Consider the following 27615-nt stretch of genomic DNA (forward strand, 5'->3'; position numbering starts at 1 on the left):
ATCCATCTCCCTCCCTCCCTGTCTGTCTGTCTATCTATCCAATCTATCTACCTACCTATCCTTTCCTTCCTTCCTTCCTTCCTTCCTTCCTTCCTTCCTTCCTTCCTATCCATCTCCCTCCCTTCCTATCCATCTCCCTCCCTGTCTGTCAGTCTGTCTGTCTATCCAATCTACCTACCTACCTACCTACCTACCTATCTATCCTTCCTTCCTACCTACCTACCTACCTACCTACCTACCTACCTACCGCTGCCCTTGGAATCACTTGCCCTCCTGGCTACTAAAATATGCTGGAGGGCTCGAGACGTTGGAAGGCTGCTTTGGAAACTTTTCCATAAAAGTATTTTTTTTTTATTTGTTTGTTTGCATGTCCTCCAGCTTCGGAATTCCCCCAAGCGCTGTTCCCAAGGCTCTTGTAGGTGAGTCGGGGGGGAGGGGGGTCCTTCGCCAGTATTCCGAACCGGAGAGACAACGCACCAGAGAAGATTTTCCCCGTGCCGTCGAGCATGCACAGAGTTCCTCCCGGAACCTCTCCCTAGTTAACTGCATGATATACGCTGCCCTTTCTCGCTGCTCCCCTGCGAGCCAGAGAAAGTCACCTGGCCCCGAGGGCAAGGAGCGGAACCGAGCGGCCGCGATGGCCGTCGGCGGCGGCGTCGCTTCCCCAACACCCCCGCCCCGATCCCATCCCCGAGAGGGCTCGCCTGCCTTCCGGAGAAGCGTGTCCTTTCAGGCGGATCGCGCGTCACGTGATCCCAGGTGAGGGAGGGGCCCCAGACGCAGCTCACCTGGCTGGGCAGGTAAACGCCAAGGCGGGGCTGGGGGGGGCAACGCTTTCCCAGGAGGGGCGGGGAGGGTAAAGAGAGAAAGGCGACCCTCGGTGTTGGGGAAAGGTAAGCTGCCCGACCTCCCCCCCCCTTCCCAGGGGCTCCGGAGCGGCTGGAGGCCTTCCGCCAGGAAGTCGAGGCAGGCCTGGCCCAGGTAGCGACACTTGGGGGGGAGAGGTGACACTTCCCCCTTGGATGCTTCGCTCCCTTCCTCCGCCTGTTGCAGCATTCCCACCCCCGGCTCAAGTTTTGGGGACTCTTTCGTCGCTGCCCGTCTTTTTTTTTTTTTTCCCTTCACCCACCCAGAAGATCCCTTCTGGGCAGGAGATCGGGAGGCCAGGCCAGCAAACTCCGAAGGGCTGGGCCGGCAGCGAAAGTTTGACATTTGCACCGCCGAGGGCTGCCGGCGCTGAGGAACAGGTAAATCTCTCGTGTTGTTTTTTTTTGTCTTGCCTTGTGTAAAAAAAAACTCGGGAACGGCTTTCATCCCTCGCCCCCCCCCCAAAAAAAATTCCTAAAATTCGAGGTGGAGACTCCTAAGGTCTGATTGATTCCGCGGCAGGCTTTCTATCCAATGAATAGGACAGGTTGCATTCTTACCTGTAGACCAGAGGTCTTCAAACTTGGCAGCTTTAAGACTTGTGGACTTCAACTCCCAGAATTCTCCAGCCAGCTATGCTGCCTGGAGAATTCTGGGAGTTGAAGTCCACAAGTCTTAAAGCTGCCAAGTTTGGGGACTCCTGCACTAAAACAAAACTTAACAGGACACAGATTCCTCTTTGAGGTGAAGTCCACAAGTCTTTTGGCTGGAGAATTCTGGGAGTTGGAGTCCACAAGTCTTAAAGCTGCCAAGTTTGGGGACTCCTGCACTAAAACAAAACTTAACAGGACACAGATTCCTCTTTGAGGTGAAGTCCACAAGTCTTTTTTTTTTTTTTAATTTGATTTATATGCCGCCCTTCTCCGGAGATTCAGGGGGGCTTACAATGCGCTAAGCAATAGCCTTCATCCTTTTATATATTTATACAAAGTCATCTTATTGCCCCACAACTGGGTCCTCAATTTACCTACCTTAGAAAGGATGGAAGGCTGAGTCGACCTTCAGGCTTGGCGAGATTCGAACCTGCAGTAATTGCAGGCAGCTGGTCTTAATAACAGGGTGCTTTAGACCACTGTACTATCAAGTCTTAAAGCTGCCAAGTTTGGGGACCCCTGCACTAAAGCAAAACTTAACAGGACACAGATTCCTCTTTGAGGTGAAGTCCACAAGTCTTAAAGCGGCCAAGTTTGGGGACCTCTTGTTGTCGACAGTTTGCTGGGATTTGGGAGGTCAGCTATTCAGGGAACAGTGCCTGATCCCCCACAAAAAATAGTGAAAAGGGGAATGGTCCGAGACAGGCAGTTCAGTCTTGGTAGGGAAAAATAAACAGCAATCCCCTCCCCCCACTTTCCTGTCCAGATGTTGTTTTGGACTTCAACTCCCAAGAAGCCCCAACCAGCAACAGGATCCAGCAGCAAGGGAATGTGGGGGGGGGGTGTTTATAGTTCAAAAAAAATCTGGAAGTCACCCAGTTGCCTTTTTTTTTTCACAAGGCTGAGCTGCCTCTTCTTCAGAAGGGTTTCATTTGCATGTTTGATTAATGGATGTTATTGATTTGAAAATCTAAGCTAATCCGATGGAAGGCTGTCTGCACACAACTCTTTGTTAATGCTACAGGCCAGGCCAGATTATCAACACTAGGTAATATACCGTATGTATCCACCCACTTTTTTTTTCAACCAGTGACTGTAACTGGATTTGAACCGTAAGGAGACCCCCACCCATACATATTTACAAGAGACTTCCTGAATCGAAAAGCCAGCTACTACAATCCTGTCTTTCCATTCAACAGAGTCCTGTATTAAAAGAGTCCAAATAATATATTCTCTTTTCTTATTTGATTTACAAAGACAATGTGATCCAAAAGAAGTAATAACTCTTCTAAAGTATTAGGTCATGGTTGATTATTGAGAAACATGGCTTTAATATTGGAAAAGTTGTGTCTCTTTTAGGAGTAGTAGGGGAATCAGAAGTATGATTGGGAAGTAACAGGAAATTACCAATGGGTGGGAGCAATTCCCACGAGTTTGTTAAAATGACACATAATAGGTTCATTCAGGTGATTTGGGAAAGGTTTGCAAATGTGAGCCAACTCAGATTTGTTCAACACAATATTGGTAAGTCACCCGTTTGTGTCCTAATGCAGAATATTAGCATAGAGGTTTATTGTTCTTGGCTGTTATGCTTTGGACTTAACCTTTTAACCATATTAAGCATTATATTACATAATTAAGCCTTATATCAACCATACAAAGTGTTATTCTCAGTTTACCTCCACCTTGTTAATTCACTCATTCCTTTTCTGTACAAAGAAATGAGATATTTACAGGAGTATTCCACAAGAAGGAAAAACTCATGAATTTGTTTATCAGTTCAAAATATGAAAATAAATGTACTGCTGCCATCTAACATATTTTAATACTTCAGCCAGTCTGTAGCAAAAGCTTATAAAACATTAATACCTATTAACAGTTTGGAAGCTATTGCCAGTCAATACTCTAATCCAGGGGTATCAAACTTGCGGCCCGCGGACCGGATGCGTCATGCACTGGCCACGCCCACCCCCGTTTTAGCAAAGGGGGGGGGGAAGTTGCGATATGTCAAGTGACGACATATCATCCCTACTGTAACCCAAACAAACTATAGGATGGTTTAGTGTGATCCATGATTCTATTACAATTTTATTTTATTTATTATGAAATTTATTTCCTGCCCATCTCGTACCTTTGGTGGCTTACAACATAAAATATATAGTTTTATATTTGGTATGACCTAGAAAACATGGATTTATCGAGGTTTCTTGATGAAAATGACCCAAATTCTGGATAGCGGTTGATACTTTACTATGAAATCAACTGGACTAGAGGGATATTTCTCAAACAGATTTTGTTCTGGTCTGCTTTATTTTGTTTGTTTGTATTCTACCTTTATTACTTTTACAAATAACACATAAACCTATCCAAATAGGAGCTTCCGCCTTCTATTGTTCCCACAACAACAACCCTGTGAAATGAGTTGGGTTAGGGTTGGTGTGTGACTGGCCCAAGTCACCAGCTGGCTTTCATGCCTAAAGCAGGACTAGAACTCACATCTCCTGGTGATTGGCTCAAAGTCACCCAACTAGCTTTCATGGATAAGATACAATTCCCAGTCTTCCACTTTCTAGCCTGGTGCCAAACTGCACAATTTTACATTCCTTTAACTAAAGGAAACCTAAGCTTTGTTCATGAATAGTTTGGTAACATCCAGATTTTATTAATAGATTATTATATCACCTGAGCCTTATTGCAGTTGTACATACTTCTAGTTTTTGTTGAGCCTTCGTGCAAAATGCTGAGATTGTCTTTAAGGTAGGGGTCTCCAACCTTGGCAATTTTAAGACTTGTGGACTTCAACTCCCAGCAAAAGTGGCTGAGGAATTCTGGGAGATGAAGTCCACAAGACTTAAAGTTGCCAAGGTTGGAGACCCCTGCTTTAAGGCCTTCTCAACTTGAATGTGGCTATCAGACAGCCCTCCCCTTCCTCACATTTTCCTCTGCAGGAGATTAAACTGGCTTCCCATTTCACACCAAGCCATCATTTAGTCTGATGTAGCATAATAAAGAAATTCAGCCACTGTGGTTGCCAAACCATAATTATTGACTTAGTATGCATTGCAAGTGTGTAATTTGGCCTGTGTAAACCAGGGCACTTTAACTGATTTAACATGCAGGATTAAAAGAAAAACCTGTAAGAGCTGAACGTGGCCAAAACAGCTTGTTTGGACGTCCTCACTTGTTTGGTGTCCTTAGATTGAGCTGTGATTGCTCTCACACCACTAGTGTAGAAGTAACATTCAGCTGGCATGCCAAGCAGCTTCTGTACATGTGCGGAAGGTAAAGAGTGAACCAGCTAGTCCTTCATGTCTTGGGAAAGCAATGAAAATGTTTCTAAAGTGAAATTGCAGTATTACAGTTAATCAGGGGTGGATTCTACTTACCTTTACTACTGATTTGCAACGGGATCGCGCACGCACGCTTGTTTCACTCGCACATGTGTCTTGTTTCTGTGCATGCATAGATTGCCAATGACGACATCTGGGGCAGTGGGCGGGGCCTCCCGCCAGTTTTACTATTGGTTCTTGCGAACTGGTCTGAACCGGGGGCAATCCACCACTGCAGTTAATTCACTGAGTCCAGCTCTGGTGCAAAACTTTTTCTTCTTTGGCTCTTATGCATGCAGATTTGCATAATGGCCAGGTTCAGGCAGCACACTTAACCCCAGTCAACAGCATGCAATTGGTATGTCCAGATAATGTGCTAACCCTTTGCAGGTAATCCTCAATTTATGACCACAATTGGAACTGGAACTTCCACTGCTAAGTGAGTGAGTCATCATATGACCATGCCTGATTTTATATGACCTTGTTTGCCACAATTGTTAAGCAAATAATGTGACTTTGCCTACTGACTTTACCTTGTTGATCGTGTAACCCTTGAGATGCTGGAACCATCAGAAATACATACTGGTTGCCAAGCAGCCACATTTTTTTAAAAAAATATTTATTTAGTCATTTCTTATTAAAATATTGGACACAGCGCGACCATCATGGCATCATCTCCGCCATACACACTAAAATATAAAACAAATATCATATATACTCTTCAAACATTACTAATTATATATAATTATTCTACACAATGTAGAATTTTTTAATTCTAACATCAATTTATCCATGTCTGCACAAACCAACATTTTCTTTATTATCTCCCTTTCTCAAGGTATACTTTTCATTTTTCCATTGTTGGGCGTATACCTTGTTGCCGTTATGATGTGTAATATTAAATAATATAAAAATTAAATAATATTAAAAACCCAAACAGCCACATTTTGATCATGTGACTGCAGGAACACTTTGCTCATAAGTGGGTGGACCAGTAAGTAAGTCACTTTTTTTTAGCACTGTCATAACTTTGAATGATCATTAAACAAAGGGTTGTAGGCAGGGGTGGGTTCTACTTACCTTTACCACCGGTTTGCAATCTGCATACGCAGATTGCTGATAACGACATCCGGGGTGGTGGACGGGGCCTCCCGTTGGTTTTACTACCGGTTCTTGCGAACCGGTCCGAACCACGGGCAACCCACCACTGGTCGTAGCTTGTTTATGGTTGAGGACTGCCTGTAGTTAACATGATGGCCTGGATCCCATAGCATGCTAAAATAATGCCTCTGTGTTATCACAATGTGCTGAATCCACAAACTGCCCAATCTATTTTAGCCTAGTTTGGCATGTTGTATTTATTTATTGTTTGATTGGTTCGATTTATATGCCGCACTTTTCTGGAGACTCAGGGCGGCTTACAATGCGTTAAGTAATAGCCTTCAAACTTTAGTATATACCTGCTTAGTAGGGCTTTCGGGGGGCCCCTAAGCGGTGTTCTTTTTTATACAAAGTCAGCTTATTGCCCCCACAAACCGGGTCCTCATTTTACCTACCTCGAAAGGACGGAAGGCTGAGTCAACCTTGAGCCTGGTGAGATTTGAACTCGCAGTAATTGCAGGCAGCTGGTGTTACTTAACAGTGCTTTAGTCAGCTGCGCCACCAAGGCTACGTATGAACGTAGTCACTGCAGTTTTATCACTAGTTTTGGAGATCATTTAGAAAGTGGGAAATATAGTCTGGTAGTGCTTTAAACCTACATGCCTGCTTAACTCTGCACCTCTGCTGAATGTGCGCTTGCAGGATAGGGGTATTTGTTTAACTTTTATTTTTTAGCCGCCTCTGCTTGTATGTTTTTTACAGGCTGCTAGGTTCCTTGGATGCCCAAGTGACAAATGTATTTTAAAATACCTCTCTTGCACTCCCCTTCCTGCCTCCAGATCAGGTTCTGTTGCCCTTTCACATAATGCTGGAGGTATGGCCCATAGTTCAGGAAAAGTAAGACAAAATACAAACTGAGCAAGAGTTGGTGACCTTAGTAGAAAATATATATATATATAGCTGCAGTGGTGGTAGCTTTGGCAATAGATGTTGGAGGTGATTAAAAGGGGGTGAATGGATCAAATCTTCACTCTCTCCCAGAATCTGGTGCTCTTCAGATATGCTGAGAATTACAATCCTTCTAGTTAAAAATTCTGGAAAATTCCAACTGGGCATGTCTGAAATTCACCAGCGTGGGGCAGCTGGTGCTAGGAGGTTTATTTCCAAAAGCTTTTGCACTCCTGCCATAACTCTTATAAGTACCTTGCACGAAATTTTCCTAGGATCACATCTCATGCACCAAAATCTCTTATTACTAACCCATGCTAGAACTCTGGCTGCATTTGTCTGTAAACTTCAAATTTATGTTGAAAAGATTTGTTACTGGAGGTTTTTAGGAAGAGATTGGACAACCATTTGTCAGAAATGGTATAGGGCGGGGTGTCAAACTCGATTTCATTGAGGGCCGCATCAGGGTTGTGTTTGACCTGAGGGGTGTGTCCGGGGTGCCTGTGGTGGCCTGAACGTGCCAGTGAAAACGGGCTCCCAAGCTCTGTTTCCGGCTGCGACGGCCTCCTGCAACCCTCTGCCAGCGAAAACGGAGCTCGGGAGGACCACACGCACCCCACGCACACCCCATCCCCCCGAACTCCGTTTTCGCTGGCAGAGGCACTGTTGGCTGGTCCTTCACTGTTTCCAGGGCTAGATCTAAGCATCCTGTGGGCCGGATCGTGTCTGAGCAGGAGGTTGGATTAGAAGATCTCCAAGGAGGTTGGACTAGAAGATCTCCAACTCTGTTATTCTGTTCTGTTAACTTTGACCTACCTAATCCTTCTTGGGAGATATTCCAGATGCCGGGTGGCACAGCAAAAATAGCTTATTTGTCTTGCAAAAATGGCACTCTTTCCTCCCTCTTAAGAAGGTATTTTTCAAAATTCCATCAGGTTTATAGTTTATTTGGGAATGGCAGGCAGAATTCCTAGAGATTCCATAACTGGGAGGGAGGGAGGGAGAGAGAGAGGGAGAGGGCAAGAGAGAAGATTGAATAGTACTGTAGCATCTGCCTTGTAGCCTCATAAACTTTCCAAGATACATAGATGGAATGTGCTCTTTGCTTAACATGTCATCTTTTGGTTTTTCATTTCAACATCACCCATTTATCACAGTTAGATTGGATATCCTGTTTTCCTAACTTACCTTTACCTGTCCCCTAAATACCAAAAAGTATATTAAGCAAGACAAACCAGGATATATTTCATTATCTCAATTGCAAGAAGAATATACAATTCCTGGCATATCCTGTTTATTGTATTGCTGTCATATAAGTGAGCCCTGGTTGAGCAGTGGTTAGAATGCAGTATAGCAGACTAACTCTGCCCACAGCCAGGAGTTTGATCCTGACCAATTCAAGGTTGACTCAGCCTTCCATCCTTCCGAGGCCGGTAAAATGAGAACTCAGATTGTTGGGGGGCAATATGCTGACATTATAAATTGCCCAGAGAGTGCTGTAAAGCACTATAGAGTGGTATATAAATCTAAATGCTATTGCTATAAGTGTTCCAGACTTGCAAAAGAGCATAGCTATCATGGCTCTTGAAGCATCTGTCAAGAAAGGTACTCATTCTTCAGTCCAGGTTAGAGCAATAAGGGGTCCCAGAAGGCCAAATCTTATACCCAATTTTAGACACTCCTCTCTAATAAAAAGGTAAAGGTTCCCCAACATTTTTTTCTTCCATGCTGAGCTCAGTTCCAAATATCTTAGCTTTACAGTTGCTTGTTCTGAAATTGAGGGAGGATTAGCAAGAATCTGCAGTATTTGCAAATAATCGCTTTAATGTATAAACAATGCCTCTCTGCTATTACCTGGATCTTGGCTATCAATCAGAATAGCTATTACAGGTCAACGTACAGCCATTCATTTAGTGACCGAAGTTATAACAGCATTGAAAAAGGTGACTTATGACTGGTCCTCACACTTATGACTGCATCCCTACAGTTTCATGATCAAAGTTTGGCCCTTGACAGTCAGCATATATTTACAACAGTTGCAGTGTCCAGTGGTTCCTGCAACTGTTGTCTGTTGTGGTCCACCAGCAACCTGCGGACCTGGCAGCGAAGTCAGACAGTGAGGAGGCTGGGGAGGAACATGGGCCAGTCCTGGAGTCTGGGGAAGGCTCGGACAAGGGCTCTGCGTCGGAAACAGAAAGGGGGCCAGGACCATCTGGGAGTTATGCGCGGACTCTGGAGCCTCCAGAGTCGGACATAAGAGAGGCAGAGGAGAGGAAACCTCAAATCAATTGATAACTTTGAGAGACCAAGGTATAAATCTAGATTGGTGGACCTACCTACAAGTAAAATCAAGATATCAGAAAGACAAGGAAGATTATGGCTTAGAATTAGGATATAATGGACTAGATAAAATTTTGATGGGACTGGAGAAAAAAGTTTTGGCCAAACTATATAACTATTTATTAGATGAGGACAGAGTTGAAGAGACAGTTAAAAACCAATTGAGAATATGGGAAAAAAACATAGGACATAGTTTAAATTTTAACGAATGGGAAGAGTCATGGAACAAAAATTATAAATTAACTAGAGACATATAAGGAGAATCAATACAAAATGCTCCACAGGTGGTACTTAGCACTTGCCAGACTAGCTAAGATGTTCCCCAATATGCATCCCAACTGTTGGAAATGCGGCCATGGTCAGGGCACCTTCTTTCATATGTGGTGGATATGCCCCGAAGTGAAAAGATACTGGAACAAAATTCGGAGTTGGATACAAGAAATAATTGGAGAAGACATAGAATTGACGCCGGAAATATTTCTCCTGGGAATAGTAAAGAAGGGGTATGGAAAGAAAAAGATCCATCTGATAATACACATAACCACAGCTGCTAGACTGGCATATGCACAACTCTGGAAAGAGAAAACCCTGCCACCAGAAGAACTCATAATCAGGAAAATTCTGGAGTGCGCAGAGATGAGTAAATTAACGTATGAAATAAACAACGATGAGAACTCAGAGTATTATACTGTGTGGGAAAGGTGGTACAAATGGTTGAACAACAGAATTAAAGGGGGAGTATAAGGTATGATAAATAAGTAGTAATAAACTGATTAAGTGACACCAGAGACATTTTATGTACATATGTATAAACACTGCAGATCCGATGTAAATAGAAATGAAATTTTTGTCTTGTATATATATAAAACTTAATAAAGTATATTAAAAAAAAGAGAGAGAGAGAGGCAGAGGAACAGGAGGAGCCTGTTCGTAGTGCGTGCATGCGCAGAGCTGCCAGAAGGCAAGAACAGTTAAAACAAAAGGGATAACCCAGAAGTAAGGCCTAGAGATGATTGGTCCCTCCCATAAGGCTTAAAAGAGGAGCAAAGGCACATGGCTCTTTGTATGAAAGCAATGTTGTTAATTCTGTTCCCAGTCGGCATCTCTTTTTGATTCTGGACTCCGTGTGGCTTTGCCTAGTAGGCCTTTGGCAGCGTGTCAAGGGAGATAAAGGTTGGTGATTATTCCGAAGGACTTCTCCCGAAGGAATTTTTGCAACTAATTGGAACTCAGCTGTAATTGAAGGTAATTCACAGCTGTTGCAATAAAAGAGGTTTTGGGGACTATTCTGGTGTTTTAATGACTCAGGAAGCCTAGATCACAACATTGTCATCACCATTTGTGATTTTCCCAGCCTGCTTCAGACAAGCAAAATCAATGAGGGAAGCTCAAATCGCTTAACAACTGCATGATTCACGTAACAACTATGGCAAAAAGTTCATAAAATCCGGCATCATTCACTTAATAATCGCATTGCTTAACAACAGAAATTCTGGTTCCAATTGTGATCATAGGTTGAGAACTACCCATATTGAGCTATATTACATTTTTCAAACTATCCCATATGTTTTTCTTCAGCATATACCTGTACAGGTAGTCCTCAACTTACAAGAGTTCATTTTAGTGACTGTTTGAAGTTACAATGGCACCGAAAAAAGTAACATATGACCATTTTTTATACTTACGATCTTTGCAACATCCCCATGGTCACATGATCAAAATTTGGACATTTGGTAACTGGCTCGTATTTATGACGGTTGCAGTGTCCCGTGGTCATGTCAGCTTTTGTGACCTTCAGATCAGCAAAGCCAATGGGGGAGCCAGATTCACTTAACAACCACGTTATTAACTGCAGTGATTCACTTAACAAGTGTGGCAAAAAGGGTCGTGAAATGGGGCAAAACTCAGCAACCGTCTCACTTAGCAATGGAAATTTGAGCTCAATTGTGGTCATAAATTGAGTCACATTTTCTGACTCCCTGACATGTACAATTGAGTAATACTAAGCTAAACTTAGAGGGATGCAGTGGCTCAGTGGCTAAGATGCTGAGCTTGTCGATCGAAAGGTCGACAGTTCAGTGGTTCGAATCCCTAGTGCCGCGTAATGGGGTGAGCTCCCGTGACTTGTCCCAGCTTCTGCCAACCTAGCCGTTCGAAAGCACGTAAAAAATTCAAGTAGAAAAATAGGGACCACCTTTGGTGGGAAGGTAACAGCATTCTGTGCACCTTTGGTGCTGAGTCATGCCAGCCACATGACCACGGAGACGTCTTCGGACAGCGCTGGCTCTTCGGCTTTGAAATAGAGATGAGCACTGCCCCCTAGAGTCGGGAATGACTAGCACATATGTGCTAGGGGAACCTTTACCTTTACTAAGCTAAACTTTCCTAGCTACTCTGAAGCAAGAGAAGGATTCTGCGCACATGGGAGGAGGAAGGAACACCTGAGCATACCAAGCTGTTCATGTAGCCCCGAGCCAAGAATTGGCCTTACGTCTCAACAATCCAGTATTTCTTAATAACCTTCTGTTATCCACCCACATTTTTAAAAGAAAAAAAATCCAAACGTAAGAAAACATAATATGTGTATAAGGCACTTCATGCAACATATAAAATTCCTGATGGCCATTGCTTTAAATCAGGGGTGCATAAATCTGGCCTGCGGGGCCACCCTGAGAACAGTGAAGAGTCGGTCCACGGTGTCTCTGCCAGAGAAAAGGGCTCCCGAGCATGCGGAGCTCTGTTTTCACTGGCAGAGGGTTGCAGGAGGCCATGGCAGCCAAAAACGGGAGACCGCTTTCTCTAGCAGAGCTTTCTCTGACAGGTGCCGACACGAATGACGTCGAGCTGGCCATGCCCACCGTGGCCACACCCATCCTGACCTCCCTAGGTCAAACACAACCCTGATGTGGCCCTCAATGAAATCGAGTTTGACACCCCTGCTTTAAATCAATTGCACATTACAAAACTTGGCTGTTTTACCCAGGGGTAAAATGCTCCCGGATCGGATCGGACCGGACTGTCCGATCCGGGAGCAATTTTTCCCTGTGGTTCAGCCATCCGGTAGCGATCGCCACCCGGGTGTCATTACTTCCTGGTTTTAACCAGGAAGTAATGTTTTTTTACCTTCTACACATGCGCAGAAGGTTTTAGCGCATGCACAGAATGCCTGCGTGCATGGCGCGCGCGCTTCCGAACCGGTAAAGAAGGTAAGTAAATTTCACCCCTGGTTTCACCCTTTCTCAACCTCTAAAATGACACATTTGGCAAGGGTCTCTGACATAAGCGATGCAGAGATAAGGATGGAAATGCAGAGAGGGATTGCTGGCTTTACGATCACTGAATTCCATTCTTTGCTGCTTTGACAGTTTCAACCCTGTGGCCAGCTCTCCCATTTGATAGGGCGAGGCAACTGCTTTAGGCAGATGGTTTTGGCTGCCGTAAAAGGGCAGCAAATACCTCATTTACTTAATTTATTCTTTTTTTTTTTTTACTGGTAGAAGGCAGGACATCGTTGTAAGAATGACTAGTATTTTAGGCTATGCACTGGTGGTGGGGAAGAAAAAATACGCTCTGCTCAGTTTGAAGCCCCAAATTATTTCACTTGATGTTTTGCATGGAGCAGTTTTCTTCATGAATCTCTCTTAACTAACTCATGTATTTTTTTTCTGTGAATAATCTTTGGTTTGTCCCCAAATAGAAACTGTGCTGAATCAGAGCCTATCCGCCACATCATTATATGATTTTATTCTGTTATTCTGTTGATTCTCTTTTTTTTTTCCCTCTGCAAGCACAGGATCTTCTGTCATGGAGGAAGCAGCTCCATAGATCCTCAGTGCTTCCATAAGAAGGCAAAGCAAAAGGTAAAATAACTCAGAAAATGGGAAGAGAATGTAGGTGCAATAGATAGATAGATAGAATTCTTTATTGGCCAAGTGAGCCACTGCATCCTCTAAGTTTAGCTTAGTATTACTCAATTGTACATGTCAGGGAGTCAGAAAATGTGACTCAATTTATGACCACAATTGAGCTCAAATTTCCATTGCTAAGTGAGATGGTTGCTGAGTTTTGCCCCATTTCACGACCCTTCTTGCCACACTTGTTAAGTGAATCACTGCAGTTAATAACGTGGTTGTTAAGTGAATCTGGCTCCCCCATTGGCTTTGCTGATCTGAAGGTCACAAAAGCTGACCATATGACCATGGGACACTGCAACCATCATAAATACGAGCCAGTTGCCAAATGTTCAAATTTTGATCATGTGACCATGGGGATGTTGCAAAGATCGTAAGTATGAAAAATGGTCATACGTATTGAACATAATAAACCTATTCATTTCTCCCTCTTAACATATCTTCTAATAAGAATATAATAATATTAAACATAATAATCCTAATAGTCATAATAACAATCATCATATTGTTTACATCTCTATCTTAACATATTTTCTACATTTCATTGATCTTCTTTTATTTCTAACTTCCATTTTTATTCTCTAAAATAATTCCCATGGCATATAATCTTTATGTCAGGGTTCCAAGGAACACCCCCAACGAAATAAATCTCTGAGGCCTGAGGTTCCTCAAAGTTCCAATTTATTAGAGATGTCATGTTGGCACATCTGGGAAAACCCGAAACTGAAAGCTTCCAGGTTTTCCACACCCAGCTGACAGTTCACAGCTCTGCCCCACACTGACAAGTTCATCACATTGTCCAATCAACTCTTCACACTCAACTGGATACAACCTTCAGGCAGTCTGCAGCAGGCGCAGGCAAAAGTCCTTGAATATGGAATGTTGTTATGACTAACTTTCTACCGCTCCAACAACAACCCCCTCCCAACTTCCCCAGCTAAAATATGTGGCAGTTAAGAAGCAAAACAGAAAATTGTCTTCCAAAACTGACAATTCATTTTGTTCTTTCTCCTTAATTGCAAATGTTAATCTATTCGTTTCTGCAAATTCTAATATTTTCCTAATCACATCCTCATCAGTAGGGATCTCTTCACTTTTCCAGTTTTGAGCAAATACAATTCTAGCTGCAGTTAATACATGGATAATTAAATATGCATTCTCTTTACTATAAGTTTCAGGTAAAACCCCCAACAAAAATATTTCTGGTTTTAAATCAGTATTCTGCTTTGTCATGTTTTCCAGCCATGTATGTATTTTTGTCCAGCATTTTTTTGCTTCTACGCATGTCCACCACATATGATAATAAGACCCAGGTATCTGGTGGCATTTCCCCCTGCACTCCCCATCCCCCACTTTCGGCATGCGATGGCAAAAATGTTAGCCATCACCGCTAAAGGGTCTCCTGCTTGAGCAGGGGGTTGGACTAGAAGGCTCCAAGGTCCCTTCCAGTTCTATTCTGATTGTTGATAGAGGGAAGGTTTATCTCTTAGAAGGGAGCAATAAAGGTCTTTATTATATCCCAATTTGGATAGCTCTGATCTGATCATATGTGGAATAATTCTCTCTTGTGTTTTTCCTCTTTCTGTCAGGTCTTTTAGGGGTGGTGAGTCATGCTGGGAAAGAAACAAAGGCAATGCCAAAACATAAGCCACCTCCATCGGCCCTCTCAAGATGTTGCAGTCCCACAGAGGATCAGTTCTCCTAGGACAAGTGATATTAGCCTGGAAGTATTTAACGGCTCTACCCCGGAGCTTAAATACATCCGCAGGCCCAGGCGGGATAGAAGAGCCTACAAAACGGATTCCAACGATTCCCACGGAGGGGAAGGCGAGACAAATACCTTCATCCCTAGACCTGCAGAGAGTCCCCCGCCCCCATGCTGTCCCAGTCTTTCCCAGGTCTGGAACACTTCCAAAGCCATCTTCTGCTGCCTGATCACCTGCGGGAGCTGCTTCAAGGACTGCCGAGCCAGCATCTCCTACAACAGTACCTTGACAGAGGATGGGAAGAACCAGGAGTGCAATGGACGTTCAACTAACAGTCCGGCCAACAGTTCCCCCAATGAAAAGAACGGGAGCCGAACTGAGAAGAGTACAGTGGGAAGCAGTTTTAGCTACCCTGATGTGAAATTTAAAGGGGTCCCGGTCCCGCTTTATCCCAACCGGAACCCTAGCTCTGCCACAGACTCCGATTCATGTTACAAGGAACCTCTGCCAGAGAGGTTCCCTCAACACAGCATTGAGAAGCAACCTGCCCCGACTAGCCACCGAAGCTCTGAGGAACATTATTCCTTCCACGAGTCCGATCTTGAGTTTGGCGAGCTCAACAGCTCCATGTCCAGTAGGGAGATTGACGGCCTCATCTTCCGGAAACTCACCGAGCTTTTCAGCGTCCACCAAATCGATGAGTTGGCCAAGTGTACCTCCGACACGGCCTTCCTGGAGAAGACCAACAAGATTTCAGACCTCATCAACAGCATTACTCAGGACTACAATTTGGATGAGCAGGATGCCGAATGTAGGCTGGTCCGGGGCATCATACGCATCAGCACACGGAAAAGCAGGGTCCGACCCCGTGTCCCTGCCCCGAATCTCCCAAGTTCAGGAGAGATCACCAGCCGGGGCAACCCACTTCATAGCGCCAATGAAACTATGCTGGCATCTGTCCTCACTAGTGAAGAAGGTATGCATGAACTTCAGTTTTAGGGTTAGAACATGGTACCAAATGGGGGGGAAACCAAACACACCACAATTTGGAGTGCCACATATAGGGCAGTACTGAGTACAGGTAGTCCTCGACTTACAACAGTTTGTTTAGTGACCATTAAAATCAGTGGTAGGTTTCTACCGGTTCACCCCGATTCGGGCAAACCGGTAGCGGTGGCAACAGGAGGCTCCGCCCACCCACCCGGACGTCATCATGGACGCTTTGCGCATGTGCAGAAGGTTCTGCACATGTGCAGAAGCACCGTGCGCAAGCGAAGCGAGCGCGTGCACAGACACGCTCACAATTCTAAACCGGTAGCGAAGGTAAGTGAAAATCACTACTGGTTACAATGGCCGTGAAAAAAGTGACTTGGGACTGTTTTTCACACTTACGACCATTGCAGCATCGCCATGGTCACATGATCAAAATTCTATACTCAGCAACTGACTCATATTTATGACGGTTGCAATGTCCCGGGGTCATGGGATCCCCTTTTGTGACCTTCTGACAAAGTCAATGGGGAAGCAAGTTTCACGTGACAACTGTGTTACTAACTGAACAACTGCGGGGATTCACTTAACAACCGTGGCCAGAAAGGTGGTAAAGTGGGGCAAAACTCACTCAGTCTCATGTAGCAACAGAAATGTTGGGCTCGATTGTGGGCGTAAGTCGAGGACTATCTGTATGTGTTATAATGTGAAACACATCTATGTCTTTCTCTTCTGCGTGAATCAAATCTCTGTAAGGCAAATGAATAGAAAAACTTTCCGGCATAACTTTTCACTAAAAGTAACATCCTTCAGATGTCCCAGAGGTGCTTTATTTTTTTCAAGAGGCAACTGGACTTTCTCGTTTTTCTTCGGAGACATTTTGCTTCTCATCCAAGAAGCTTCTTCAGCTCTGACTGAATGGATGACTGAATCCTTCCATTCCCCAACCATCCAGTCAGAGCTGAAGCAGCTTCTTGGATGAGAAGCGAAATGTCTTCCAAGAGACACCAGAAAGTCCAGTTGCCTCTTGGAAAAAATAAAGCACCTTTGGGACAAACTATGACCTGGATGACTGAGAATCTGCTTAGACATCCTTCAATTGTGTCAAGCTACAACTTCCACTGGACCCGACCAGCATAGCTGGGGAAACCATAGGTGGTCATTTTGGGGGTGCCATTTATTTGCAGGGTACCATTTTGAGAGAGGCTAAAAAGGAAGCACATGACTTTAGGGGTGAGGCTAATCCAGGGGTGAAATCTACTTATCTTCCCAACCGGTTCGAAAGTGCACATGTCACATGCACATGGGGACCCTCTGCACATGCTCAAACCCTTCTGCGCATGCGCAGAGGGTAAAAAACAGGTTACTTCCTGGTTAAAACCAGGAAGTAATGATAACTGGGCAGGTGGGCGGAGCCTCATGCAGCCATCGCTACCGGTTCTCCGAACCATCGGCCGCCATCGCTACCGCTTCGGCCGAACCGGTCCAAACCGTAAGCATTTCACCCCGGGCTAATCATGTGGCCCTCCATATTTCTCATGTCACACCCAGAGCAGCTGGGAGCGGGGTGCTGTTTTCTCACTGATCAAGTCAGCAATACCCATGTGGGGCCATTTGTTACCCTGCACGCATAACCGTTCACAGAATGAGTCTTAGATTTGCCTAGCTTTACATACAGACATAGGTAATTAAAGCGTACTGCCTCAAATTCTACAGGGTATTCATCTCAGTAGAAGACAGTTCTATTCTGCAACAAGGATTTTGCATATATACAAATGAATTACCACTTGCTTCCCTGGAATGCAAAATGCAACCTAGGAGAGCATCAACATTTCTGAACAACAGCAGCTGCTGTCTGGGCACGCTGCTTTTCCATTTCCCAGGCTGCCTTGGTACAAGTATCGTCCTGCTCTTTTCTCAACCCTGGGGCACAGCCCACAGGCTACAGTGCCCAGGCAGAAGCTGGCACGGGCTGCCTGGGACCAGGCACTGCCTACATGGATAGAAATGGTTGTTCAGGGAAGCAGTGGTGATGGCAGCATTGAGAGGAGGTGATGTTGGGGTCCAAAGTAGAGCAAATGATGGTGTGGGGGAGGATGCACAAATGGGAATATGGAACTTGAGCAGAGGTGTTATTCAGCCAGTTCGGACCAGTTCGGGCGAACCAATAGTGGAATTTTTTTTTTTCAGTTTATTATTTTTTTAAAAAAGCAGAAGATCATAGAATGTGGCTGATACTGCTGATTATAGAATACAGGTGATCTGGCTACCAAGTTCAATACTGATATTGGACAATCAGTCTATCAACTTCACTGTTGCTTTAAAAATTAAAGAAAGAAACCCTGCTTTGTCCTTGTTCAATAGTGGAAATTTTAACTGGTTCGCTGAACCGGCAAATACCACCTCTGGCTGGCCCCCTCGCCGCTCGCCCCGCCCACCTGCTCACTGCTCACCCCATCTTGCCATGAGTGATGTCGAGTTGGCCATGCCCACTCAGTCACATGACCCCCACCAACCCACACCCACCAAGCCACAGTCACAGAACCCGTAGTAAAACAGTTTGAATCCCACCACTGACTTGAGGAAGATCTCTCCTGAGGCCCTCATTCCTCTGAAAAAACAAAGAAAAACAAGGTTCTGTTCTTTTTGGTACCCCAAACAGAAATATCTATGGAAACCTAGGCTCCATTGCGTCTAGGTTTGCAATGGGGGCGGGGCAGTTTTGCAACGGAGAATTGGGACGCTGTAGGTCACCCACCTCCCCCAGGATCCTCCTACACAGGACACAGAATGTTCTCAGAAGAGGTACAGCAGACTGCAGCGTTTCCTTCCAGGGCAGAATAAGCAGCCCGCCTTCCTCCCAGAGCATCAAGAGGGTCATCGGCTGAGCTCCAAAGCAAATCAATGATTTTTTTTGGGGGGGGGGGAAGGATTCTGAGAGAAGGTCCATTTATGGTCCCACGAAACATAATAACTGAAAAGAAGGAATTGCATTTGGTCAGTGGTGAAATCCAAATATTTTTACTACCAGTTCTGTGGGCATGGTATGGTGGGCATGACTTGGTAGCCGTGGCAGGGGAAGGATACTGCAAAATCCCCATTCCCTCCCCACTCCTGGGGCCAGCCAGAAGTGGTATTTGCTGGTTCTCCGAACTACTCAAAATTTCCGCTACCGGTTCTTCAGAACCTGTCAGAACCTGCTGGATTTCACCCCTGCATTTGGTGCTGCAGGCGTATTTTTTGCTCTGAGAAGAAATACCCTTTTGCAAAAAATACTTGGACTTCAACTGGGAACTATGCTTGCACCAGCAGCTGCTTTAATGTTGTTGTTACCAGTAGTCTGTGTTTACCAACCACAATTGGGACCGGCAACTCAGTCACTAATCGAAGCGGTCACTGAGTGGAAGCCACAGCTGTGCTTGTGATCTTAACTGCAGCTTTCCTTTGCTTTACAAAATTGTAAATGTGAGGTTTGGTTGCAAAGTTGCTTTTTATCACTATGGTAACTGTGAATGGCCCCTAAATGAGGCAGTTAACTAAATGAAGACTTTATACAGGTAGTCCTCACCTTACAACCACCATTGAGCCCAAAATTTATGTTGCTAAGTGAGAAGTTTGTTAAGTGAGTTTTGCCCCATTTTACAACTTTTCTTGCTGCAGTTGTTAAGTGAATCCCTGCAGTTGTTAAATGAATAACAGTAACGTTAAGTGACTCTGGCTTCCCCGTTGACTTTGCTTTTCAGAAGTTTGCAAAAATGTGATCACATGATCCCAGAACACTGCAATGGTCACAAATGTGCGTCAATTGTCAAGCATCCAAATGTAAATCATGTGACCATGGGGATGCAGCAATGGTCGTAAGTGTGAAAAATGGTCATAAGTCACTTTTTTTCAGTGCTGTTGTCACTTTGAATGGTCATTAAGTGAGCAGTTGTAAGTCGAGGACTTACCTGTACATATTTTACAGTCCCATCTGGTGCCCAGCCTTTCTCTCAGTCTGGGATTCCCATTTTACAATGGAAAGGTTCAGTTCTCTATGAAATTAAACCTCCTCTGTTAGATAAAAGATCAAACCTGTGACACAGTGGTGAAATGTACTACCGGTTCTGTGGGCGTGGCTTGAGGAAGTAATGTGATTGGGTGGGCATGGCCAACTTTTTTTTTTTTTTTTACTTTTACTTTTTACTTTTTTTACTTCAACCGAAGAGGTTGTAGAAAAAATGCTTTTAAAAGACTCTGACAATCCCAGCTGAGCTGCAAGGCTCAGAGGCTTTTTTTTTTTTACTTTTCAAAGCATTTTTTCTTCAGCTGAAAAAATGCTTTTAAAAGTAAAAAAGAAAAAAGCCTCTGATGATCGCACGGCTCAGCTGGGCATGGGGGGAGGCAGGGATTTTTGCTACTGGTTCTCCGAACCACCCGCCGCCATCGCTACCAGATCAGGCGATCCGGTCCGAACTGGGAGCATTTCACCCCTGCTATGACAGCAGGATAATGTCTTCTCGTTTGACTGCTTCTGAGATAAACAGTTTCTTCCCTGGATCCTGACCTTCAGGGAGCAAAGTCTATTGCTCTTTGCGAAGCATTCCTCTGCCTGGCATCCATAACTGATCCAACATTTTTGTCACTTTAGTTGACACTCTCAGGCGAATCCAAAGATACGTCACCTGACCCACCTGAGTTGGGGCGTCTATTCAAATGCCAACCTCTCTGCTAACTGCCTTTCAGATTTACCTGTGCAGATATCAGTAGAAACGACAGCAGATATGCAAGCCAGAAACATGAGGCAAGGTGCCTACAACATAGCAGGTGAGTTTTCTTGACATATTTTAGGATGTTTGGGGTTTGAGGACTTACAATGGTTGGGCCACGGTTACTTTCACGAAAGAAATGGGCCGATGGGAAAACTTACAGACATCTGCCATTTGACCTACTGCAAGGAAGAACGAATGGTTTTCTACCAAGTTATTGCACTGATTTATATTGGATTGGTCGATTGTGTCTTCAAGTAATTGTTGACTCCTGGTGACTTCCTGGAGAAGTCCCTGGGAAGGGACTTTTCTTGGCAAGATTTCGGAAGTGATTTGTCATTGCCTGCTTCTTCCTAGGGCTGAGAGACAGTGACTGGCTCAAGGTCACCCAGCTAGCTTCATGCCTAAAACAGAACTAGTACTCCTGGTCTCCCAGTTTCTAGCCCAGTGCCTTAACCACTACACCATACTGGTTCTCTTTAAAAACAAATTACAGTGCAATAATAGTTACGTGTATTGGGAGAGTGAGACCATCATTCTGCATTTAGAAGAAAGTCTCGTCTGGCTTTGGTTGTATAGAATTTACTGTCGCATTTTCACAAGAGAATCTATGCCCTGGTGGGCTTGCTTCCCCTTCTCCATCTCATGCAATGATTTCTCTGGCCAGTGCAAGGTAACCTTCATTCAGCTAGCCTAGATGTGGAGGTAACCCCTTACCCAAATTCCTAATGCATTTTATGTTGCTTTTGAGGTCTCTGGCCAAGGGTAGGCTTCAAAAATTTTAGCAAGGGGTTCTCTGCCTGGTTGCTGGATGGGCGTGGCCATGGTGGGCGTGGCCTAGTCGGCTTCCTGTACCACGGCGGGAGGACATTTTTGCCCTCCCCGGGCTCTGGAGGCTTTCCTCGAGCCTTGTGAGGGTGAAAACTGCCTCCCCATGCTCCGGAGGCCCTCCAGAGGCTTTCCTCGAGCCTCCGTGAGGGCGAAAACGACCTCCCCAAGATCTGTAGGCCCTCTGGAGGCCAGAAATGGGCCCGAACGTCCAGTAGGCCTGTTTTTCACTCTCCCCAAGCCTCCGCAGCGTGCACCCTGCAGTTACCTGCATCCAAAACAGGTCGCGTGGGGACTGCTGGGAGGGGCGGGCAGGGCCAGCCAGGAGTGGGATTTGGGGGTTCTCCAAACTGCACAGAATCTTTGCTAGAGGTTCTCCCGAACCCCTGCGAACCCCCAGCAGCCCACTCCTGTCTCTGGCCCACCCAGAATTATATGCACAAAAGCCTTTGCTAGTGCTTCCTGAAGCTCCCTAGAACAGGATAAAGCAGTGGGGCAGTTCTGTTTTGCTCTATAAAAGTAAAGGCCCATGTTACTTTATGAAGACTTCAAAGCATTGTCAAAGTGAGGCTCCCGCCCCTTCGGAGCTTTGCACAGCCTTAGAGTGTAGCACCCATGCTGAGCATTCACACAGATCTATGGGTGTTGGCTATCATGAATTGAATTGTTGAATTCAACATTGCTAATGCCCCCACCAAGCCACACCCACCAAGCCACGCCCATAGAGCTGGTAGCAAAATAATTTGCATTTCACCACTGGTTACAGCCTCAGCCACAATCCCCTTTGGAATAGCACATAGACACCCTGAAAAATTATACGACCCCCAACCTGTTGATTTTTAGGAGAGCCATCCGAAATGCAGCTTTTTAAGGCTGCCTTAGACATGGTGTGCTTATGAATGATGTCCCATTGATGTTATTGCTTTGGCTGTATTGCAGGTGCTGGGATTTACTGCTTTGGGGTATCGAAAATCACATAACTGGGTGCCAAGAATATTTTTTAGTTACTTTTTAATTTAAGCCCTCATAAAGTTCTGAAACAGCACAGACATAATGGGTGTATATTTATTTCTGTATTGGCCACCCCATCTCACCAAGTGACTCTGCAGTGAACAAAATTTTAAAAAAAATAAAAAGAATTAAAATAATACAAACGTTAGAATATATAGTAACTGAGAATAAAGCACCCATGTAGGCAAGTGATTTAATTCAAATGATACAGATAGGGTAGATAATTACGGAAATTTTGCTCTTAAAAAGATTGCCCTGATTAGGTCTTTACTAGCTTATTTATTTATCAAATTTATATGACCGGCCATCTCATAAGAAGTTATTCTAGGCAGTGTACAATAAATGAAGGATAAAATCAAACATGTCAAACCCAGCCATATTGAAACACGCACACACAAAATACATTTGATCAGCAATGGCGCCATCTCAAGAATCCGATATCCTTTTTGCTCTGGTTGTTAAGTGAATCATGGGGTCATTAAACAAATCCCCCTTTCCTCACTGACGTTGCTTGTCAGAAGCTCATAAATAATAATCACAGGATGAAAGGATGCTGGAACCATCTTAAATATGTGCCAGTTGCCAAGCGCCTGAATTTTCATCATGTGACCATAAGGACAATGCAGTGGGCGTAAGTGTGAGGATTGGCTGTAAATCGCTTTTTTCAGCATCGTCATAAATTTGAACAGTTATTAGATAAGTGGTCATAAGTTAAGGACTACCTGTAGCTATCATGACATGCAAAAATATTAGTTTTGAAATCATGGTTGACTGGGATTTTTTCCTGTTCACTCGAAGCAAAATAAACCACTCAAGAATTAAATTAAATCCATTTGAACAATTCTAATACTGGGTCTTAACCATGAGCAAAGTGCCCATATACACAAATAAATAAACATAACATAGTTTGTAATATATATATACATACATACATAAAATTTAATATTATTCTTTTCCTGATAGCCATGGAGAGAGGCAAATGGTATTCAAGGTATGAACATTTTGTCCTTGGCATGCTGTAATGAGGTGCTTCAGGTTTTGCTGGCTTCTGAGGTTTCTTAAGGCATCACAGCCTTAAGGGCTAGGAACTTGTCATGGCTTTTTAATGCCATCTGAAATTCTCCAATTTCTGAATTCTGTTTTCCAGTGCCTGATAACCAAAAAATTCAAGGGAAGGGGGAAAATAAACGAATATAATTATGCAATATTAACTCTGGCCTTTAATGGAGACTCCATCGTGTCAACTGGGAAGTAAATAATCCTTCAGATTTTACTAAAAAGAAGAATCTAGCCCTCATGGCTGCTTATTTCTAAGAGGGCTCATTGCTTGCCTGGGACTCTGAAGGGTTTCCATGTTACTGTATTCCTTTTCATAAATATATTTCCCCTTTTAAAATAATTGAGAGAATGCCTCAATAGTGCAGGGTCTTTCTATAGCTTTTACTATAGTCCTGAAGCCACCCCAATGAAGTCAAGTGAGAAATAGAGCAGAGTGACCCATAAAGAACAGGGTTCAAACCTGGGTAAAACATATAGGTGATCAGACAACTAGCTAATTCTAAACTTCCGAATTCACTTTGGGCACTCAGATTGAAGTCAGGTCACAGTCCTCATCCAAAGCCTACTTCTAGCGCCCCCCAAGTTTCTTCATACCAAGAAAACTGGAAAAATGATCTTGTCATTCCCATTCAACTACAATCTAATGCAGTCAGAAGATAAGCAGTGGATTTTGTTGTTGTTTTTTTTTAAAAAAAATAGAGATTAAAAATGAATAAGGAAAAAAAGAATTTAAAAATTGAATCTTATTTTTTACTAGTGCCCCTTGATAAAGGCCAAAATATAACAAGAGGAAAAGATTCTAGTTCTTATTGAAGCAGTGATTTTTAACTGTCTTTTATCAGGCAGTAAACATTTTGCCCAGGCCTGTTTTGAAAAGAAACCAGGTGGCTGTTTTACTCTTTACCTGGAGAGTTGAAGCACCTGATGCTACATCAACAGTGCTCCTTAGCTAGGTTTGAAGGACACTTAACCATGCTAAAGGGGACAAAACATGTCCTCGTCGTTTCCAAGGGAATCACAGGGATGTCTTCGTGTACCTCTCAGGAGTTGAGATCAACTCAAAAAACATCGCTACTATTTCTATAATGGCTTGGTTGAGCTACACAGGGGTGTGCTGCTGGGGGTTCACACAGGTTCGGGCGATCCTCTAGCTAGGATTCTGCCCAGTTCAGTGAACCCCCAAATCCTATGCCTGGCTGGCCCCACCCCACCCCACCCCGCCCACCCCTCCCCATCCCTGCCCCTCCCAGGAGTCTCCACGCGGCCTGTTTTGGATGCCAGGTAAGTACAGGGCTCGCCTGGAGGCTCTGGGAGGGCGAAAAATGGGCCTACTGGAATTTCCGGAAGGGCAGAAACAAGCTATTTCCAGCCTCCGGAGCCCAGGGGAGGCCATTTTCACTCTCCTGCAGGCTCCAGAAAAGCCTCCGGAGCCTGGGGAGGGTGAAAATGCCCCCCCCCACCGTGGTGCAGGAGGCCAACTATGCCACACCCACCATGGCCACGCCCCCCCAGCAACCAGGCAGAGAACCCGTTGCTGAGATTTTTGAAGCCCACCCCTGGAGCTATACCCTCTCAGCTGGACGTGGGAATGGCTGGGTGAATTTCTTTGGTTTAACATGGGCTCTTGGGGCAGGTATAAACAGGGCTGGGTATCCATCACCACGGCGTGGTTAAAGCTGGCTGAGAATGTGAGCTATTCATCTTTCTGGTTTTAAAGCATACATCCCACTCTCTTGGCTACAGAGAGTCTCTTACAAATGGGCAATGGGAGGTCAATGGAATGTGGTTCAAGGTCTTGGAGTTTCTGAGGCTTTAGTGTTCTTTCTCTCGACAAGCAGAAATGGGATTTTTAAAACGCTGAGAAGGGTTTTCCTTTTCAACCAAAACAAGCAGGACCATTTTTCTCAGCATCTCAGTTCTTGAATGCAGCACCTGGATTACGCTGCTAAAAGAACAGAAATCGAGGACTGTACTATGTATTTCTCTTGTCCATTATTTCAACTGTTTACATTTGTTGGAATTTGCACCGTTTGACTGTTGTTGTTTTTTCCTCTTCGCTCGCATGAGTGGCTTCCTGTCTTATCGTGTGTGCATGCGTGTGTGGGTTATTGAAAAAGAATTTTACGTAAGATTAAAAAGTTACAAAAGGGTAGAAAAAAAGAAAACAAATTAAAAAGAATGGGAAAAAGTGAAGGTCAGCAAAAAGCAAAGCAAAAAAGAAAGAAAAGATGTTTAAGGAAGCCATTTCTGATCTCCTTTTTAGCACTTATAAACCTGATAGTTACCATTTGCAGTCCAGTGGTGGGATTCAAAATTTTTTACTACTGGTTCTGTGGGTGTGGCTTGGTGGGCGTGGCTTGGTGGACGTGGCAGGGGAAGGATACTGCAAAATCCCCATTTCCTCCCGATCAGCTGGGAGTTGGGAGGTAGAGAATAGATGGGGGCAGGGCCAGTCAGAGGTGATATTTACCGGTTCTCCAAACTACTCAAAATTTCCGCTACCGGTTCTCCAGAACTGGTCAGAATCTGCTGAAACAGGTTCTGAGACATTTTTATTAGGGGGAAATTATATACGCAGGAGGAGTGCTATTTAGCAGGTTCTAGCAGGTTCTGACAGGTTCTGGAGAACTGGTAGCGGAAATTTTGAGTAGTTCGGAGAACCGGCAAATACCACCTCTGGCTGGCGCCAGAGTGGGGTGGGAATGGAGATTTTGCAATATCCTTTCCCTGGAGTGGGGTGGAAATGGGAATTTTGCAGTATCCTTCCCCTGCCATGCCCACCAAGCTACGCCCACAGAACCGGTAATTAAAAAAATAGAATTTCACCACTGATATTATGCAGCCATGGTTACTTTATTGTTCCATCTTACCCTTTCAGTATGCTTTTTCCTAGCTTTTATTTTTTGTATGTCTATAACTCTTCTCTTCCTGTTTCCTCCCGTTCCCCTGCAGGACCCCCATTAAGTAGAGGTTCTTCTTTCCAAGATACAGAGACAGACTCCTCTGGAGCCCCTCTGCTTAAGGTGTATTGCTGAGAAACGTGGATCTGGCGAATCCCCAGAAGCAGTGAGGCCTTTTAAGTCAGCCTCACTAGAGACCAAGTTCAGAAGCGATGGACAATGGATCCTGATGCAAGCCATCCACAACTGGGCCTTCCAAGGAATTACTTGATTTCTCTTGCCATTTTCCAAGGTTGATCCTGCTGTAGACTTGCTTTTAAGGTGACCATTGGGGCTTTTTGACAATTTCCTAGGCAATGTTGATCTCTGCTTCAGAAGTGAACAGAAATGATGTAGCAGTTACAGCTTTTTGCACATATCCTGTCCTTTAACCATCCTGCTCCCCACTTACCCTTGGCGAATAAGGACTGACCTCTGCATTTTTCCTTTCCAGAATAAAAAGAGATCTTCTGCCTGTCAGGCTTATTCATCCAATAGACTTATCTGTTACTGACTTGCCATTTCGGAATTCAGACTTGATTATTCTCAGGCAGTTTAAGGCCTAGGGCCTTAAAATGTGCACTCTTCGTTGTAAATAGCTCGTCAGAACTCTTGAGGATGAGACTTTGTTGATTTAGGAATATGACCATTCCTCCATTGAAATCTTCATAAACTCTCGCTGCCTTTCCTGTTGTTTCGTTTTATTCTCTTTTTTTTTCCCCTGCCTCATTTGAACCATAGGGGTGCCTACATTGAAAATGCAAAGTCTGGGGGTGGGGAAGCTGTTACTGCATCTAAGGTATTTTGATTCCTACTGTGCTTTGGTGGTGCTGGGTTTTTTTTTAAGCAAATAAAATCATATTTAAACAATTGAATGTTGAAAAGTCACCCCCTTTGTCTCATACAAAGGGACTAATTTAATGGCTAGTCATTGTGAGAGTTGTAATTCCAACAAAACTGGAGAACACACCAGGTCGGAGAAAGATAATTTAAAGGATGGCGTCTGAAGAAGGAATAGAATGCTTCCCCCCCCCCTTTTTTTTTTTTTAGTAAATAAAGATTTTGCACAGCACTCTAGTGGTTGCTTCTGGCTCCATTGGGAAATAAAATGTGGCTCATGTATATAAAAATGTCATTTGGCATCAACAGTATTGCTATAAAGAAGTGAGGTATCATTAATGTGTT

General features: G+C 44.2%; 1 protein-coding gene across 7 annotated transcripts; it reads left to right on the plus strand.

The window, feature by feature from the left end:
* The first annotated feature begins 587 nt into the window (after positions 1-587).
* KDF1 (keratinocyte differentiation factor 1) lies at positions 588-27300 on the plus strand. Of its 7 annotated transcripts, none has more exons than XM_060691470.2 (6): positions 588-759; positions 1137-1247; positions 13032-13098; positions 14739-15831; positions 20571-20651; positions 26444-27300. In XM_060691470.2, the coding sequence occupies exons 4-6, from the start codon at positions 14760-14762 to the stop codon at positions 26524-26526; spliced, it is 1236 nt and encodes a 411-aa protein (XP_060547453.2). In that variant the 5' UTR covers positions 588-759; positions 1137-1247; positions 13032-13098; positions 14739-14759; the 3' UTR covers positions 26527-27300. The 7 variants fall into 7 exon arrangements, with proteins under 7 accessions (XP_060547453.2, XP_060547454.2, XP_087733075.1 ...); XM_060691471.2 differs by having other exon boundaries at positions 616-800; XM_087876949.1 differs by having other exon boundaries at positions 621-800; positions 13027-13098.
* Positions 27301-27615: the final 315 nt, after the last annotated feature.

Source organism: Pantherophis guttatus, chromosome 10 (genome assembly GCF_059756535.1).
Source record: "Pantherophis guttatus breed Tessera chromosome 10, ASM5975653v1, whole genome shotgun sequence".
Classification (NCBI taxonomy): Eukaryota; Metazoa; Chordata; class Lepidosauria; order Squamata; family Colubridae; genus Pantherophis; species Pantherophis guttatus.